The sequence below is a fragment of the Megalopta genalis genome, chromosome 10, assembly GCF_051020955.1.
Source record: "Megalopta genalis isolate 19385.01 chromosome 10, iyMegGena1_principal, whole genome shotgun sequence".
Taxonomy (NCBI): Eukaryota; Metazoa; Arthropoda; class Insecta; order Hymenoptera; family Halictidae; genus Megalopta; species Megalopta genalis.
This window is the reverse complement of record NC_135022.1, coordinates 16,776,317-16,790,908: the sequence shown is the minus strand read 5'-3', so window position 1 is coordinate 16,790,908 and position 14,592 is coordinate 16,776,317. Positions and strand designations below refer to the sequence as shown.

The following is a 14,592-nucleotide window of genomic DNA, read 5'->3' as shown; positions in this document are numbered from 1 at the left end:
CTCCGAATAGGGGGGGGGGGGGCCGCGATTCTCCCTCGAGACGGGTCGGCCACGGGTCTGCCCGATTTCCACGGATCTGCCGATACGGCAAACGCTATGATTCGCTGTTCAGCCTATGGTCCGCGGATCGACAAAGAAAAGCAACGTTGAGACTCGCGAACTTTTTTAAACTCGAGGCTACACTTTACGACCGAGCTTTCACCATCGGGAATCGAATGACGTAAATCGTCGCACGACACTCGTTCGCGAACGCGTTCGAGAATCGATTCGACGCGACGGATTCGGGATTTTTGTCGCGCGCCGTTGCAACTGCGAAATCAATGGATTTCATTTAATTGGACGCGTGTCGCGGTAAACGCGATCTCGTTATTTTCACGAACCGTTGCGAAGCTAGTTCGACTTTTCGCGCAGAGTCGTCGGGAAGTTCGACTGCCGGTTGCCGTTTGCTTCGAAACGCCGGGTCCGGCCGGACTTCGTTGTGCACGCGAGACAAGTTTCGCAGTAGAAAAGATCAAGCGCCGAGTTTGGAATAAACAGCGGCGCGACGAGATTGAAGAACATTGTCCCCGTATTTCCGGGGAATTTCAGCGTGCACCTGGCAGGTCGATTTCCACGGGGCGACTTCGATGCATCTGGCCCCGGACCGTTTAGTTTCCCACGTCCCCGTCGAAACCAGCCCCTCGAACTGCCGACCCCTCGAAGTCGCGCAATCACGCCGCAAAATATACCGTCGCGCTAGCTGAATCGGAGTTTCGGATCGGAAAGAGGTCGGGGAATCGGTGGAACCGCCTCGAAAGACTTCGTAATTACCCGGTTAATTATCTCGGTGGTAATTGCGCGCCATTGAAGTCACGGGTCGCCGGGAGAGGCGGAGGAAAGCTGCCTGGTTTTCGCTGCTGGAAACAGGACTCTCTCTCTCTCTCTCTCTCCTCCTCGGTCGTTTACAGGAAACGTGGCTGGAGATCGGGAATTCATTAAGCGGACGGGCAATTGTCGTCGTCCGAACCCGTCCGGCCGCGCGCAACTTTTCGTCGCGACGGATGTTCCCGCATAGTTCCCGCGACGGGGTCGGACCTCCGAGGATCTTGGAGGCGCTGGGAACGGAAAGAACCTGCGAGAGTTGGCCCTCGAACGCGGGCTAATCCCTTTAAAGCGTTTAGAGTTAAACTGGCTGGCATGAAAGTCGAATCCACGGGGGGAACCGGGGCTCCATCTCCGGACATTCGATAAGGAGTCGGCTGCGGTGGCTTAACTCGCCGAGAAGGACATTCAATTCCAGATGCTCCGTCGCCAGGATAATTGTTATCCTGTTTCCGGCCGCGACAAGTAGTCATCTGGGATCTTTATGCAAATTCTAATGCCCGTGGAACGAAAGTTTAAATCGGTCGCCCCTGGCAATTCTGCGAATTGTCTTGACGACTTCGTTAGGATCGGTCTAGAAAACGAAATAATCTCGAAACTAATTTATGAAATTGTTCGAAATGTCCCCGAAGTGGGTGCTGTTATTCTATGGGCGACTGACGTGAGAAACGTCGAGATCGACGCATGGTAGTCTAAATGATAGATTTAAATGGCAAAAATTCAATTTGTCTCAGATACTGAAATGCATGAGGAAGAATACTCCAATTCTTTCTATTGTTTTAAATGCGTTCATAAATTTTTATACTTCGTCAAATGTTGGAAATTATTACATGACTCTGACAGTTTAAATTAATTTACAATATTTATGAGATACTTTATAATACTACGAAGTAGTGTATACATCAATATAAATTAAATTATATAAATTCATTAAATTAACTTGCAACGATGATATACATTGTAAAATGTATATATTGTATATACGATGTATTCGTGTACATAAATATACATGTATTATTTATATTATCTCGTATATATTATTTTATATCGTGTATCATTGCATATATAAAAATATTATCATATTTAATTGAGAAAGGCACCGACAGAAATTTATCCGATGGTTTCTTAATCGCTTTAGGCTGCGGTCCGACGTTCCCGCGAGCGATGAAACAGAAAACGCGAGTAATCGAATAGGGCGCGCGACGCTCGAGTAGGTCGCGGCCAGCTGAATTAGCGGGGGTGGTTTCTAAGAAATCCTTCCGGCTCGCCGTGGTTCGCCGGAGCACTTGTTGCCGCGAATCTCAATGCGCTTTCGGAGGCAGGATGAAACACGGAGCGGCTGCGTTCTCGCGTCTCCCTCGGATCGCAGTAGTAATTGCACGACGGGACCGCTCGAACCGGTTCCACGAACGGAAAACCTTAAGCGATTTACTGGTTAGGGAAAAAGGGGCGAGCGCGTTTAACGAAGAGCAGTTCGATTCCAGATTCGAGAACGATACCCCGGGCCGCCCGTATTCCCCCGTTCCATTAAACTTCTCCGATACAACGTGCCGAAGGGGTGGAACTTTCGAAACTTATTACGTGTTTTCGACGGGATCGTAAGTCCCGCGTCGCAGCTCCCCGGAAAGTTCGCGCAACCTGCCAGCCGTAAAACGTCCGCGGATTACCCGCAGCCGAGGCGATCGTGCGGATTTTAATTTTTAATCGCACGCGGGAAATATACATACTGGACAAAAAGCCGAGCTTCTGTTCGCAGAGAAGTTCAGCGGTCTCGTTGCAAGGAAAGCGGAGAATCAGGATTGGAATCTTGGCAATCGCTCCGGCGAAATAGGCGATGGACGTCTTAAAAGATTGAAGACTCGAGGGAAGATACCATCCGGAATCATGGGAATTTTCGGAGCGCTCTGATTGCTCCCGAGAAATATCGAGTAATTACTAAACAACCGTGTGTGTGTGTGTATGTATGTATGTACGTTGCGCTGCCAAGATCCTAATCGAAACTCGCCGGCGAAGATGGGAACGGTTCCGTCGTATCGAGAGAAAGGGTTGCGGAAAAAGTTGGGGAAAAACGGCGGTAAACGCGTCGGGAACGCTTTCTAGTGCGACCTCGCGTTTCTACGTCTACTCGGAACCGCGAACAATGCCGGAGAGATCGTCGGACAGCTCGCGGATCTATCCGGGTCAGCGTCTATCGTTGTTCGATCGCTTGGATCGCCTGTCTCGGACGGTTTCGTGGACGATCTCGGATCGTTCGTTTCGGATTCGAAACTCGACGCGCTGCGGCTGCCGGGGAGGGGCGGCCATAAAACGCGATCGTATCTGTCAAGAGAGCCGGCAAAGATTAGGAAAATTCCTCGGGAATATCGTGTACGTAGGTGCGGAGAGGAACGTGGGAATCGGGTACGATTCCACGCTGTTAGACGTCGGAATCTAAATAACGGCCGGACGCCTCACGACGTCGTCACCCCGGTCACCCTCCCCAACCTTGATTCCCCGAAGACCCTACGTTCCTATTCGAGGCTCGTAGCTCATCTATTAAAGGTCTCCTCCTCTGGCCGCGCGCTATCGCGGGACGGCCTTTATTATCGCGCGAGCTAAAAGGCTTTCCTGATCGATCCCGAAACGCCTGGGAATCGTAAAAACCTTGGAATTAAATGTCAGCGCCGACGGTGCGGGCCGCGGCGAATTTAGTAGCGGAATGTCGGTCGACCCCGTTGCTAACCCTGTTCGCTGTCTGGCCCGTCCAGCCGAGCGCGAAAACTACCCCTTTCGTCGTAACGCAATTACGGCCGAATGTTTGCGCAGTTTCCTGCGGCTTGCCGCGGGTGCAGAAAATATTCGGAAGCTCTTCGTTTTCGTGTAGAAGCGACGGCGTGGGAAACGCGAGAGGCTAATTAATCGAGTGCCGTTCGTTATCCCCGGTCGCGGACAGTGCAAAACTGTAGCGCCGCGATCGATTCTACGATCGCCAGCGATGAGAAGCGACAAAGAAATCGTTCGACTACAAATTAAAAGCGAACAATAGAGTTCTGCGTCGAGGATGGGGGGCGTAACATTATTGAAATATTAACCGAACGATACACGTGAAATTGCGAGAGCGGCGAGCCGCGATAATCCCCGACATTTAATTCGCAGCAGCGGATAATAGGAACGGGGGATAATCGAGCGGTGCTCTGTCCACGAACAAAGCGATCCGTTTTTCCGTTAATATTTTACTTCTATAGCGGAGACAACAGTTTCGTTTTAACCGGCTTTGCCAACGGATCGTTTGTTCCGCCGTCGAATACGCGAACAACCGTTCTCAACGGACTCCCGATGGCAAAAATCGGGACGTTTTTTTTTCCGGGAGGTTGGAAAACGCCGAGAAACATCGCCTGGTTTCGCGGAAAGAAAAACGAACGGAAGGAGAGAGAGAGAGAGAGAGAGAGAGAGAGAGAGAGAGAGAGAGCACTTGACGGTGGCGGATGGCCATGACCGAACGTCGGGGCGAGCCGCTTGTAATTGTTTACCGTAAATTCAACCCTCGCGGAGGATTTCCCGGCGCTTTCCACGTCGTCCAATTACAACGCGGCCCTCTATGCCGCCCCTATAGTTCGAGTCTCTCTCGCGGTCCGCGAAACCACCGAGTAACAAGTGTTTGCGAGCGGACTGTCTAAACACGAAAGGGGTGGTTTCCGGTGGAAAGTTACGGGAAGCTGACACGGCGCCTCAAGGGATCGCATACATACGTGACCCTATCGAAAGTTCGGGCACCATCGATAGAAACGACCGGGCGCAGCACAAATTCCGTTCCCGCGAACTTCTCGATTCGCGGCCGTTTTAAACACCGCCGACCGATAAAGACCTGCACCGACGCCGCGGTTGTCGCGCTTCCGAGAGCCTCTTCCTCCGAAATGAAAACTTCGGAGCGGAGAGCGAGGGGGTTGAATCGTAGACGGGGGAGTAATGAGGGTTGGCTTACTGTGAACCATTGCAGAGCGCAGTTGCCTCGGATCCCGTGGATCGCCTCGCGGATGATCATCGGAGCCGGCCGAACAGCTGTCGCACGAGGAAGCCGAAGAGGAGGGCGCGCGACGGACAACGAGAGTGCGAAAAAGAGAGGAGAGCACGGGCGACGGTGAGACAGATCCGCTGGCAGACGGTGCCGCGCTCGTCGACGAACTGGTGCGTGGGCTCTCTTCTCGCTCGGCACTCGGCGGTCTCGGCGCCGCGCCGAGCGGCCGCGCTCCACGCTCGGTCGCGATCGGATCCGCTCGCGTCCTCTCGACCCCGCTCGAGCCAGCCGAGCCGAGCCGAGCCGAGCCTAACCGGAGCTCTCTCCAGAGCTCGACGCGTACCGGACCGCGGCAACTTTCCACGGGGACGCGTCCCGCGTTCGCCAGAAGCCGAATTAAGTAGATTAGGATCTCCATTCGGGGCTGCTCGACCACCCACGAGATCCGTATTATGATCGATACCCCCGCGCTAGGACCAGCCTCGATCCTTTGTAGCTGCGCGATCGCGTAATTCGGTTTACGCGGCGATTCGCGCGACCACCGGCCTGTCACCGGTCTGCAACCCTGACAATGAGATAGGGCCGAGTATTCCACTGTATCCTACTGGCTCTCTAGTCTTGGGGCTGATCGATCTGTCTTTGTTCAACGATAAACCTACCACGACGATCAAAACGACCTGTGGCATATTCTTCATCTTCGAGTTGTTGAAATCATAAAGACTCCGAATAAATTCTTTCATCCGAGCTTTACGTTTGTTTTCCTTGATTCTTTTCAAGTCGACTGTTAGAAATGGAAGGTAGACGACAATGTACATTTTTTTTCGATATTTTCAATGCGTCGAGCATAATGTAAAACAGTATAATTAAATCCTTTGACTTTAGTTTTCTCTTCCGTTCAGCCAGTTTTGTTAAAAATGCATAAAATCCGCGGTCTAATTATAATAAAAATGGCGAAGAGTCAAATTAAATTTAATCTTATCGTTCTCGTAAAGTAGCAGACGTCAGTCACTTTAGTGCTCGGTCAGTGCTAACGCTCTGCGAATGATAATGCTAGGCGGTTAGGTCAAATCTGCAATTATTTCGTGTTTTACACTATATTTACCAGAAGCCTATCGATTGGCTTTTTAACGACTAAGTTATTCGTGAGAGAAACTCGGTAATTATTTCTCAAATAATTACTTCGGAAGAAATTATTGAACCATATCAATCCAAATAATTTACTGGATAAATTGCCGCTTTTAAATAATTTTTCCAAGAAACTCTCAACCGCGTCGATCTACAACTTGAACTATTTAGAGAACCGCCCGTGAAGAGTTAATTAACAAGAACTCCATTTTGATACTCTTTACAAGTACGAACTTTTCTCGATCGATCAGGTTTCCGTTTCAAAAATTCATAAAACTCTGTACAGTTCATATTAGAGGTGCATTTGGTGGTAATGTCTTACGCAAGTTCGCCAGCCACAGGGCTCTTTGTTCGAAACCATTACGAAACATATCCCATAAAAATCTTCCAAGTTCGATGATGATTAAAAAGCACTGAAAAAGCTTCCGTTTTTACAGCTTCGGAATTATTGAAGTTCGTTACGACCGAAACTGTTCCGATTCGATCCAAGAGGGTGAAAATCCACCGGGTCCAGAGGGATATTCATCCAATCTCGGAACACCTTTTCTCGTCGAAGTTCCGATGCTTTCTTTTTCTCTCTCTCTCATCATCGCCGCGTACGTATCTATTATTTCGCTAGATCTAAAACCGGCTTTGTTCTAGCACCCCGAGTGCGCTAAATGTGATGACCTATAAAACGCAGGAGCATAGGAATAGTAATGCCCAGGCATAATGCATGAGTACCGGAGCCGAGCAGAGTACGTACTTTGTATATCTCGTACGAATGAATTGTAACATCGAACAGTGGGAATATTAAATCCCATCGAGCTTTAAATACCGTGCCGTAGCAATTACAGTTTTATTGTATCCTTATGGCTACTGGTTTCAGAGCGACGCATAATTATGGAGTTCGTGCTTCCGCCGACTTGTTAGCGATATTAAATCAGCACGAGTCGGACGATTTTCCACGATCGAGACGCGATCAGCCTAATAATCTCGGATGAATAATTCCGAAAGCTCCTATTCGGCTCGCAGTATTCCAGGAAGAATATCCCCGCCGATTTCTTACAGGTTGCCAGGGATTAACGAGGCTTTACGATATTTTTATGTGCCGGTCGTTTTCTTGCGGCTAATCGGAGGAAGCGTTGCCCGACTGGTTCGCTCGATTATCAGCCGGCCGGGCGAAACTTTCTTCCCGTCGCGTCGTAAAAGACCGACGACTCCGAGGCAAAAACGCCAGCTAAGAAAGCGATCGCGGGACAAACGGGAAAACAAGAGGACTTCCGCCGGAGGAAAAGCTGCGCGGAAGCGGCAGAATTCGGCGGTTAATCCGTGCACGCCACGGTTAATTAGGCTTAGCCTTCCGGTGCCTCCGAATGCCGTAATCCGGCGTGTCGTCTGATACGCTTCCAAGGAAGTTCCGTCGCCTTAACGTCGAAAGACGACCTTGTCGGCGCCTTGACACCGATGACAACGGAAGCGTCGCCATGCTAATTAGCGTGTCGGTATCCTCGCAGAGCGTGCGACACAGGACCGTGTCCTGATGGATCTCCGATAATCACATGCAACCACCTACAGTTCGAACTTCAATCGCATCGGCTAGACGCATTGTTCTGCATAATCATCCAACGGTGCAGGAGACCATTGTGCGCGTTCACGCATCGCGTCGCCTCAACGCTTCGCGATACAACTTCGATTGTCCCGAAAGTTCCTTGTGTAATCTGCAAGTTTGATGTTGTTTTACGAGTGATATATTGTTTCGTTTGTTACCAAGCTTTTGCAAATTCTGTCGCATCGGTTGTTCGCTTGAAACGTTATTTTGACGCGTTACCTGCAGGCAAGTTTTCGAATCGAAGATCAGCATTCCTTGAAAATTTCTGGAGATATCGTTCAAAACGATAATATTTTTATTCATATTGCGACGAATAGTTTAGATTCGTGTTATAACAACTTCTTGGAAATCAATATTTAAAAGAATATTTTATCCTGGTCTGCTTGGACACAGTTTAGTCATTAAAAACCGTGTAAGGCTCGTGATGAAGATTTCAAATTAGATTTCAAATTGAGTTAATCGTTTCTGTTATGTTGAAATGAAATTCTATTCTTTTGTTGTCAATATCTGAGCATTGTAGAAACATGAACATGCAATAAATATAACTATTATTTATCTTTTATGAAACTACTGAATACGAGTAAGTTGCAACCATTGTAACCATAAAGAACATCGGGTTAACGGGCTTCCAGTAAATAAAATGTTCATCATTAGTGTGGTCAAATCAGTCGAGAACGAATCGAATTTTTGAACAGTCTAATATTACCAATATTTTTCGTTATTGCATAATTATCCTGTGGACACGTTTTCTATATTGTTCTATTACTGAAACAATAAAGTCTCCTTAAAACTAGATTTACGGGTCACCAAAGGCTGCTATATTATTTTAGTTTATAAAAGTAACAATACAATATTTATTCTGATTTTTAACGAGTGTTATTGTATATCTGCTTGAATTTATATCGAAGATCATTTTGAAGATCAGTTCTGCTTCGCAGCATTGGAAAAAGTGCTAAATATTGTAACAACTGCAGCAAATTCTCCCTAATTGACGCTCAGATTGTACACAAAAGTGGACAATTTGTAAACAGGAGATACGATTATTCAAGCTTTTTTACAGTCACCGATGGTCAACAACTATAAAAACAAGCCGCAAGGCTCGAATAATCGTATCTCCTTCTCCCAAATTGTCCGCTTTTGTGCACAATCTGAGCGTCAATTAGGGAGAATATACTGTACATCGGTACACGTTTAAACGATCACGAACACGAAGCGGCGGATAGTCTCCGCCGGGGATTAAATTTCGAGATTAAAATTGAAAGTACCTTCTCGGAATAAAGGCGGGCACGGCCACGGCCACCGAAATTCGGCGCAACACGTACGCGTATCTCGTTTCCGATCCCCGCCCGGCCAGCTGTTCGACGAGCCCCGCGATCCTGGACAGGATCCTGCCCGGTTAATTTCATATGCGAAATTGGCCGCCGCCCCTAATCTCGTTCAGGAAACGATGACGGTCGAGGGAAGTGGCTCGCGGAGGAGCTCGTTGCAGCCATTCGCCGTGACAAAGGGGCTACCAGAAGCTCTTCCATCTTCGAGGCGAGGCTTCGACGCGACGCGACGTTGAGCTGACCGAAGCAAAGCGGAGCAGAGCGGAGGAGAGCGGAGGAGAGCGGAGCAGAGACGAACGTAGAACAGGGCCACCAAACGAACCTCCGGCAACAGTTAATTTAATCGACGATGAACGCACGCGGCAAATTCGTGGGAGAAGAGGCTGACGCCGGGTACGGAGGTTCGTTAACTGCGCGAGCGTTCTTCGCATTGTCGTATTCGACCGATTGCGGAACTCCCCCGCCGACTCCGTCGCCGAGTTTCAACGACGCCTTCGAGGCCGACGCTCGCGTTAGTCCTCTCCAATTACGGGGCTTCCGGTTTTAACGCGACCAACTTCCCCCTTTGCCCCTCCGCGCTCTGCCCACATCGCAGACCGTCTAGCACCTGAACCGGAAGACGCGTGTCCTTTCGAGCTGGGCACGTACGAGCCGTTTTAATTTGCCACATGGACACCGATATACTTTTCCAAACCAGCAGAATTCGCGCGTTCTTAATCCTCGCTTCTCAATTTAACACGTTCCGTGCCACGTGTACCATCGATGGTACACGCTTGCATGTTTACTTAGTGAACTGAACAAATTGTTTACAAGAAATTTAGAACCGAAGAATCAATTTCCACCGCAAGAATGGGCGTTGATAAGTTTTTGTTACGTTGTTATGTGTACGAGAATTAATAATTGCACGTAATACATCAAGTTTTAGTAAAATATCAAAGTGTGAAGATTCGAGTAAAAAAAGCTCGGCACGGAACGTGTTAACCAGTTAGCTGGGGCGTCTCCGTTTCAGAGCGCGCACCTATACGTGTCGCGAGAAACAAGCGACGACGAGTATACTCGTCGAACACAATGTAAGTGTCGCTGTTAAAATATTGCATCAAAAGGACGGTTTTATTTGATAAAATTAACAATTTTATTACTAATATTTACTTATTCAGTTGACGTTAACATATACTATATACATAATAAACGAAAAACCCAGGGATAATCGAATACTTATAAAAGTTAGAAATTCAAATCGCTGCTGCAGAGAGAGAGTGGTATTTAGCAAAGCAAGGAACAATATACAGGGTGTCCCAGGTTTTAACACGATCCGTGCCGAGCTTTTTTTACTCGAATCTTCACACTTTGATATTTTACTAAAACTTGATGTATTACGTGCAATTATTAATTCTCGTACACATAACAACGTAACAAAAACTTATCAACGCCCATTCTTGCGGTGGAAATTGATTCTTCGGTTCTAAATTTCTTGTAAACAATTTGTTCAGTTCACTAAGTAAACATGCAAGCGTGTACCATCGATGGTACACGTGGCACGGAACGTGTTAATGTTCAAACTTTATTAGTGTATTCTATGGCACAAAGTTAGAAAAAAATGTTATGTAAACGTAGGTTATATAGAGCTTTATCAAGAAGTTATAACAAAAATTCAGAATAGGAATAGTAATCAACTTGCTGTTACTGCGAGCATTGGCTTGAATAGATCAGCACATGCCGTGTGTTTATGTAAGCTGTGTTTATTAATGCATTTCGAAATGTATTAATAACCGTTGTTGACAATACATGACTGACATCGATCGAAGATTTTTTTTATTTTTTATTTTCTTTTTAGTTGATTACTATTCCTACTCTGAATTTTTGTTGTAACTTCTTAATAAAGCTTTATATGACCTATGTTTACATAACATTTTTTTCTTTTACTTTGTGCCATAGAATATACTGACAAAGTTTGAACATTAAAACCTGGGACACCCTGTATAATGGCACTTTGCACGTCGAACACGAATACCGTGATTCTTTTCTAATTTTATTTTTATAACAATGTAAACAACTTCGTGCAGGATTGGCCTGAAAATATTCTGAACATCTTGAAATTTCAGAATATGTTTTTGTTTTCCTTGAAATTACAATTTAAATAGCCAATGGTCGCTACTTCTTACGCACGACGAGTATACTCGTCGTGTCACAAAATATTGCCATTTCTCCATGACGAGTGTACTCGTCGAACACAGCTAACTGGTTAATACGACACAACCTCGGTCAGAATGACCTGTTTCAAATTTTTTATTTGGAAGATGTCGATGTTATTTTGAATGTTGTCGATGTTATGTTAACACTAATCGCGCCATCGCCGGACTAATGTCCGTTTAGACAATCTCGATTCCACGATTATTGAAATTATAGAGATACAAGTACACCGGAAATCGTTACGCGAGTTTATTTATTCGGACACGTATTCATATAAAAATTGCAAATAACCGAAGTATATTTAATTTAATCATTCTTATGAGGTATTGCAATTGGACTACGGATTTTGTACGCTCTTAGCAGTAATGAGTGACAAGGTTATAATGGGGGTTAATGGCTTGACATAACGGTAACAGCTCCAGAGGAACTTAAGACTGTTTTAATGTTATTTTTACTTTATTGAAGCTATTAAGATAAAAAGTCGCCTCTTTATTTACATCAAAATCCACAGTTTAATCGTGATAAGGAGGGCAGAAAGTTCAAATAAATTCTAAACCATCTTTTAGTGTTCGGTATGTTTAATACTACATTTACTAATTTTTTATAATTTACGATTATTCATATAGTAATGATATATTGATGAGTTATTTATTCAATTTACACAATACTTACGGCAAATGTTACAATAACACTTGTTAAAAATCAGAATAAATGTTATATTGTTACTTTTATAAACTAATATAAAAACAGCTGTTTTTTGAGCTCCGTAAATCTAGCGTTAATGTTAATTTGTCCCGTGAAAACCGGCGCGATGGTAATATTTCAGTTCGCCGGATAGAGGAGTGCCAACCGATAAGAGGATGTGCAGAGTATATCTACTATTTGTTCAGCGTCACATTGATACCAGAGACGGATGAAGTATAATGCAATTAGGGTAGCATTTTAGCGCGGTTTGTGGAATATTGATTGCGAGCATTTGAATAATTATTATGTATAATTGATTGAATAAATCACTGCCTACTGTGATTCTGTGCAAGCTTCTCGATTCTTAATTGTGTTTTAACGCCGGATAATAGATAATTAACGTCGATAGATAATTAACCCGTAACCTTATGATATCGACGCGAACACTGGGCGACATTATCGATTCAAATTTCATTAATTGGTCCGACTTTTTACTTGTTTTCGATGCGCGAAATCAATATAATTCTCCCGTCGTCGAATAAAACTGATTTGTAGTTCCTGTAAACACAGATTTGAACAACGCCGGTCACAAATTCAGACCGACACCAGTTTTCCGGAGTTGCGAGAAATGTTATAGTTCGAAGAGTTAATAAAAAAGAAATTATTTTGCTGCATCCACGTTTCACCGTGTCCGCGTTCCATTCGGCCGCACCATATTAACAGGGAACTCGTTTATCGGAACGCGTGCAAAGCTTAATAATCTGCACAATATTCGCAGCAGCTTATTGCCGGCTATTTGTCGTCGAATGCTTCCCGAGAACCAATTCAAAAGCCGAAAAGTAATAATTCGTTCCCGTTCGTCCGGATTGCGCTCGCACACCACAGGATAATGAAAACATGCGAAATCGCGGGAAGACCGCGCTCTGCCCGAGGCTGCGAGAAAAACAGGGCGGAGAGAAAGAGAGAAAGGGAGGGAGAGAGAGAGAGAGAGAAAGCTAGCAAACGAATTTCACAGCGAAACGAGCACAATTTTCAATGCTGATAAGTTCCCGAACGAACGGGAACCAGCGTTTTTAACGCGGACCGATGAACTGGCATAGTCGCGTGCTTTGTTCCACGCAACGCGCTCCGCGATTCGCACACCGCTGGTCAATTTGTTTATTCGATTACGAAGCGCGCCAGAATCAATTTCCCTATAACTCGGAAACATTGTTTCCGGCCGGGGAATTTACGCGAATTTTCTTTCCTCTGACCCAGTTCCATCGACGCGACGGGTAAGCACGGCTACATTCTGGCCGGCTTGTCTGGATAATGAATCGCGCGCGCGAATGTCAACTCAGCTGACATCGCAGCTCACCGTCAACGCGGCAAGCTATGTATTTGCATAGGTGTTCCACGCGTGGACCGGCGGGAGAATCCCGTATCGCGAGCGATAAACGGCCAGGATATTCGAAAAGAAGATATAAACCGCGATTCCGAAACTCATCCCCGACACTATTTATTTAGCTTTGTAATCCGATACGTCCGTCGTCGTCCGCAATATTTCCGATCGTATTCGCAGACTCGGCAATGATTTGCTGTAACGACTTTTCTCAATTGCGGCGATTTTAGCGGTTCGATCGAACGGCACCGTTTTATCACTGAAAAAGAGAAATCATTCGGGAGATTGAAGAGTACTTTACGTCCTGCTGTGTGTTTGTTCGACTGAAAATGTGAAAGTACAGTAATTTCTCCTAGAAACGTTCGGAGGTCGGAGTTGATGGCGCCGGATCCGAGAATACTAAGTCGCGATTCTTCGGGCCTCGCGGCTCGTTTTTATAGTAACTCGGAGCAGTCGGCAAAAAAAGGCAGCCGCTAGCACGCCGGTGTACATTAATACGGACACGGAGTAATGCTAGAATAAAAACAATGATTTTTCTTACCGGGCACGCATCCAAACAGATCATTTTGTGTTTGTCTTACGGGAACACCGTCGACTCTTAGCATCGACGTAGCAATAAATTACATAGCCGTAGGACTAACACAGGGAAATTCGCAGCAAATTACTGTGTGTCGGTGGATACCGAAACATTAGGATTTTAAGAAAATCCGACGTGTTGTAGTACCTGGGATTTAGTTCCAGATTAATGTCAACCCTAAAATATCCAGCACGATGCTCTTTATAATTAAGAAATCGCCGCTAGTTATCAGATTGCGGATTTTATGCGTTAATAACAAAACTGTTTAACCTTTTAAGTACGGCTGTATTCTGCGCGAGACTATTTCTCTGGACGGCAGAGTCTGATGTGTACTGTACAGAGTCTGTGTACTGTATATACAGGGTGTCCCAAAAATGTCTCGCAATCCGAAAGTGGCGGGTTCCTCAGGCCATTTGAAGCAACTTTTTCCTTTACAAAAATGTTCTCCGAGGCACCGTTAACGAGTTATTAACGAAAAACAGTGACCGAGCTCAGTTGGTGCGAGGCGACCGAGCCAATCAGCGGAACTGGGATTCGACCGCTCGACCGTTGGCGCCGTTGGCTCGGCCGCCTCGCGCCAGCTGAGCTGGGATTCGACCGCTCGACCGCTGGCGCCGTTGGCTCGGCCGCCTCGCGCCAGCTGAACTGGGATTCGACCGCTCGACCGCTGGCGCCGTTGGCTCGGCCGCCTAGCGCCAGCTGAGCTCGCCTCTCATTGGCCACTGTTTTTCGTTAATAACTCGTTAACGGTGCCTCGGAGAACATTTTTGTAAAGGAAAAAGTTGCTTCAAATGATCCGAGGAACCCGTCATTTCCGGATTGCGAGATATTTTTGGGACACCCTGTGGACTGTTATAAATC

At 46.2% G+C, this 14,592-nt stretch overlaps 1 protein-coding gene across 8 annotated transcripts in view; it reads right to left on the bottom strand.

Moving 5' to 3' along the window:
* The window catches only part of LOC117219938 (uncharacterized), a 202,552-nt gene that overhangs the window by 76,156 nt on the left and 111,804 nt on the right, over positions 1 to 14,592 (bottom strand). The window contains exon 1 of one of the 8 annotated variants that reach the window (XM_033469512.2): positions 4,823 to 5,037. The exons of 6 other annotated variants lie outside the window; for them this stretch is intronic. In XM_033469512.2, the coding sequence (XP_033325403.2) occupies positions 4,823 to 4,882 (60 nt within the window). In that variant the 5' untranslated portion in view covers positions 4,883 to 5,037. Of the gene's footprint in view, positions 1 to 4,822; positions 5,038 to 14,592 lie in introns of those variants that run through there. One more of the 8 variants, XM_033469508.2, reaches the window with a different exon arrangement.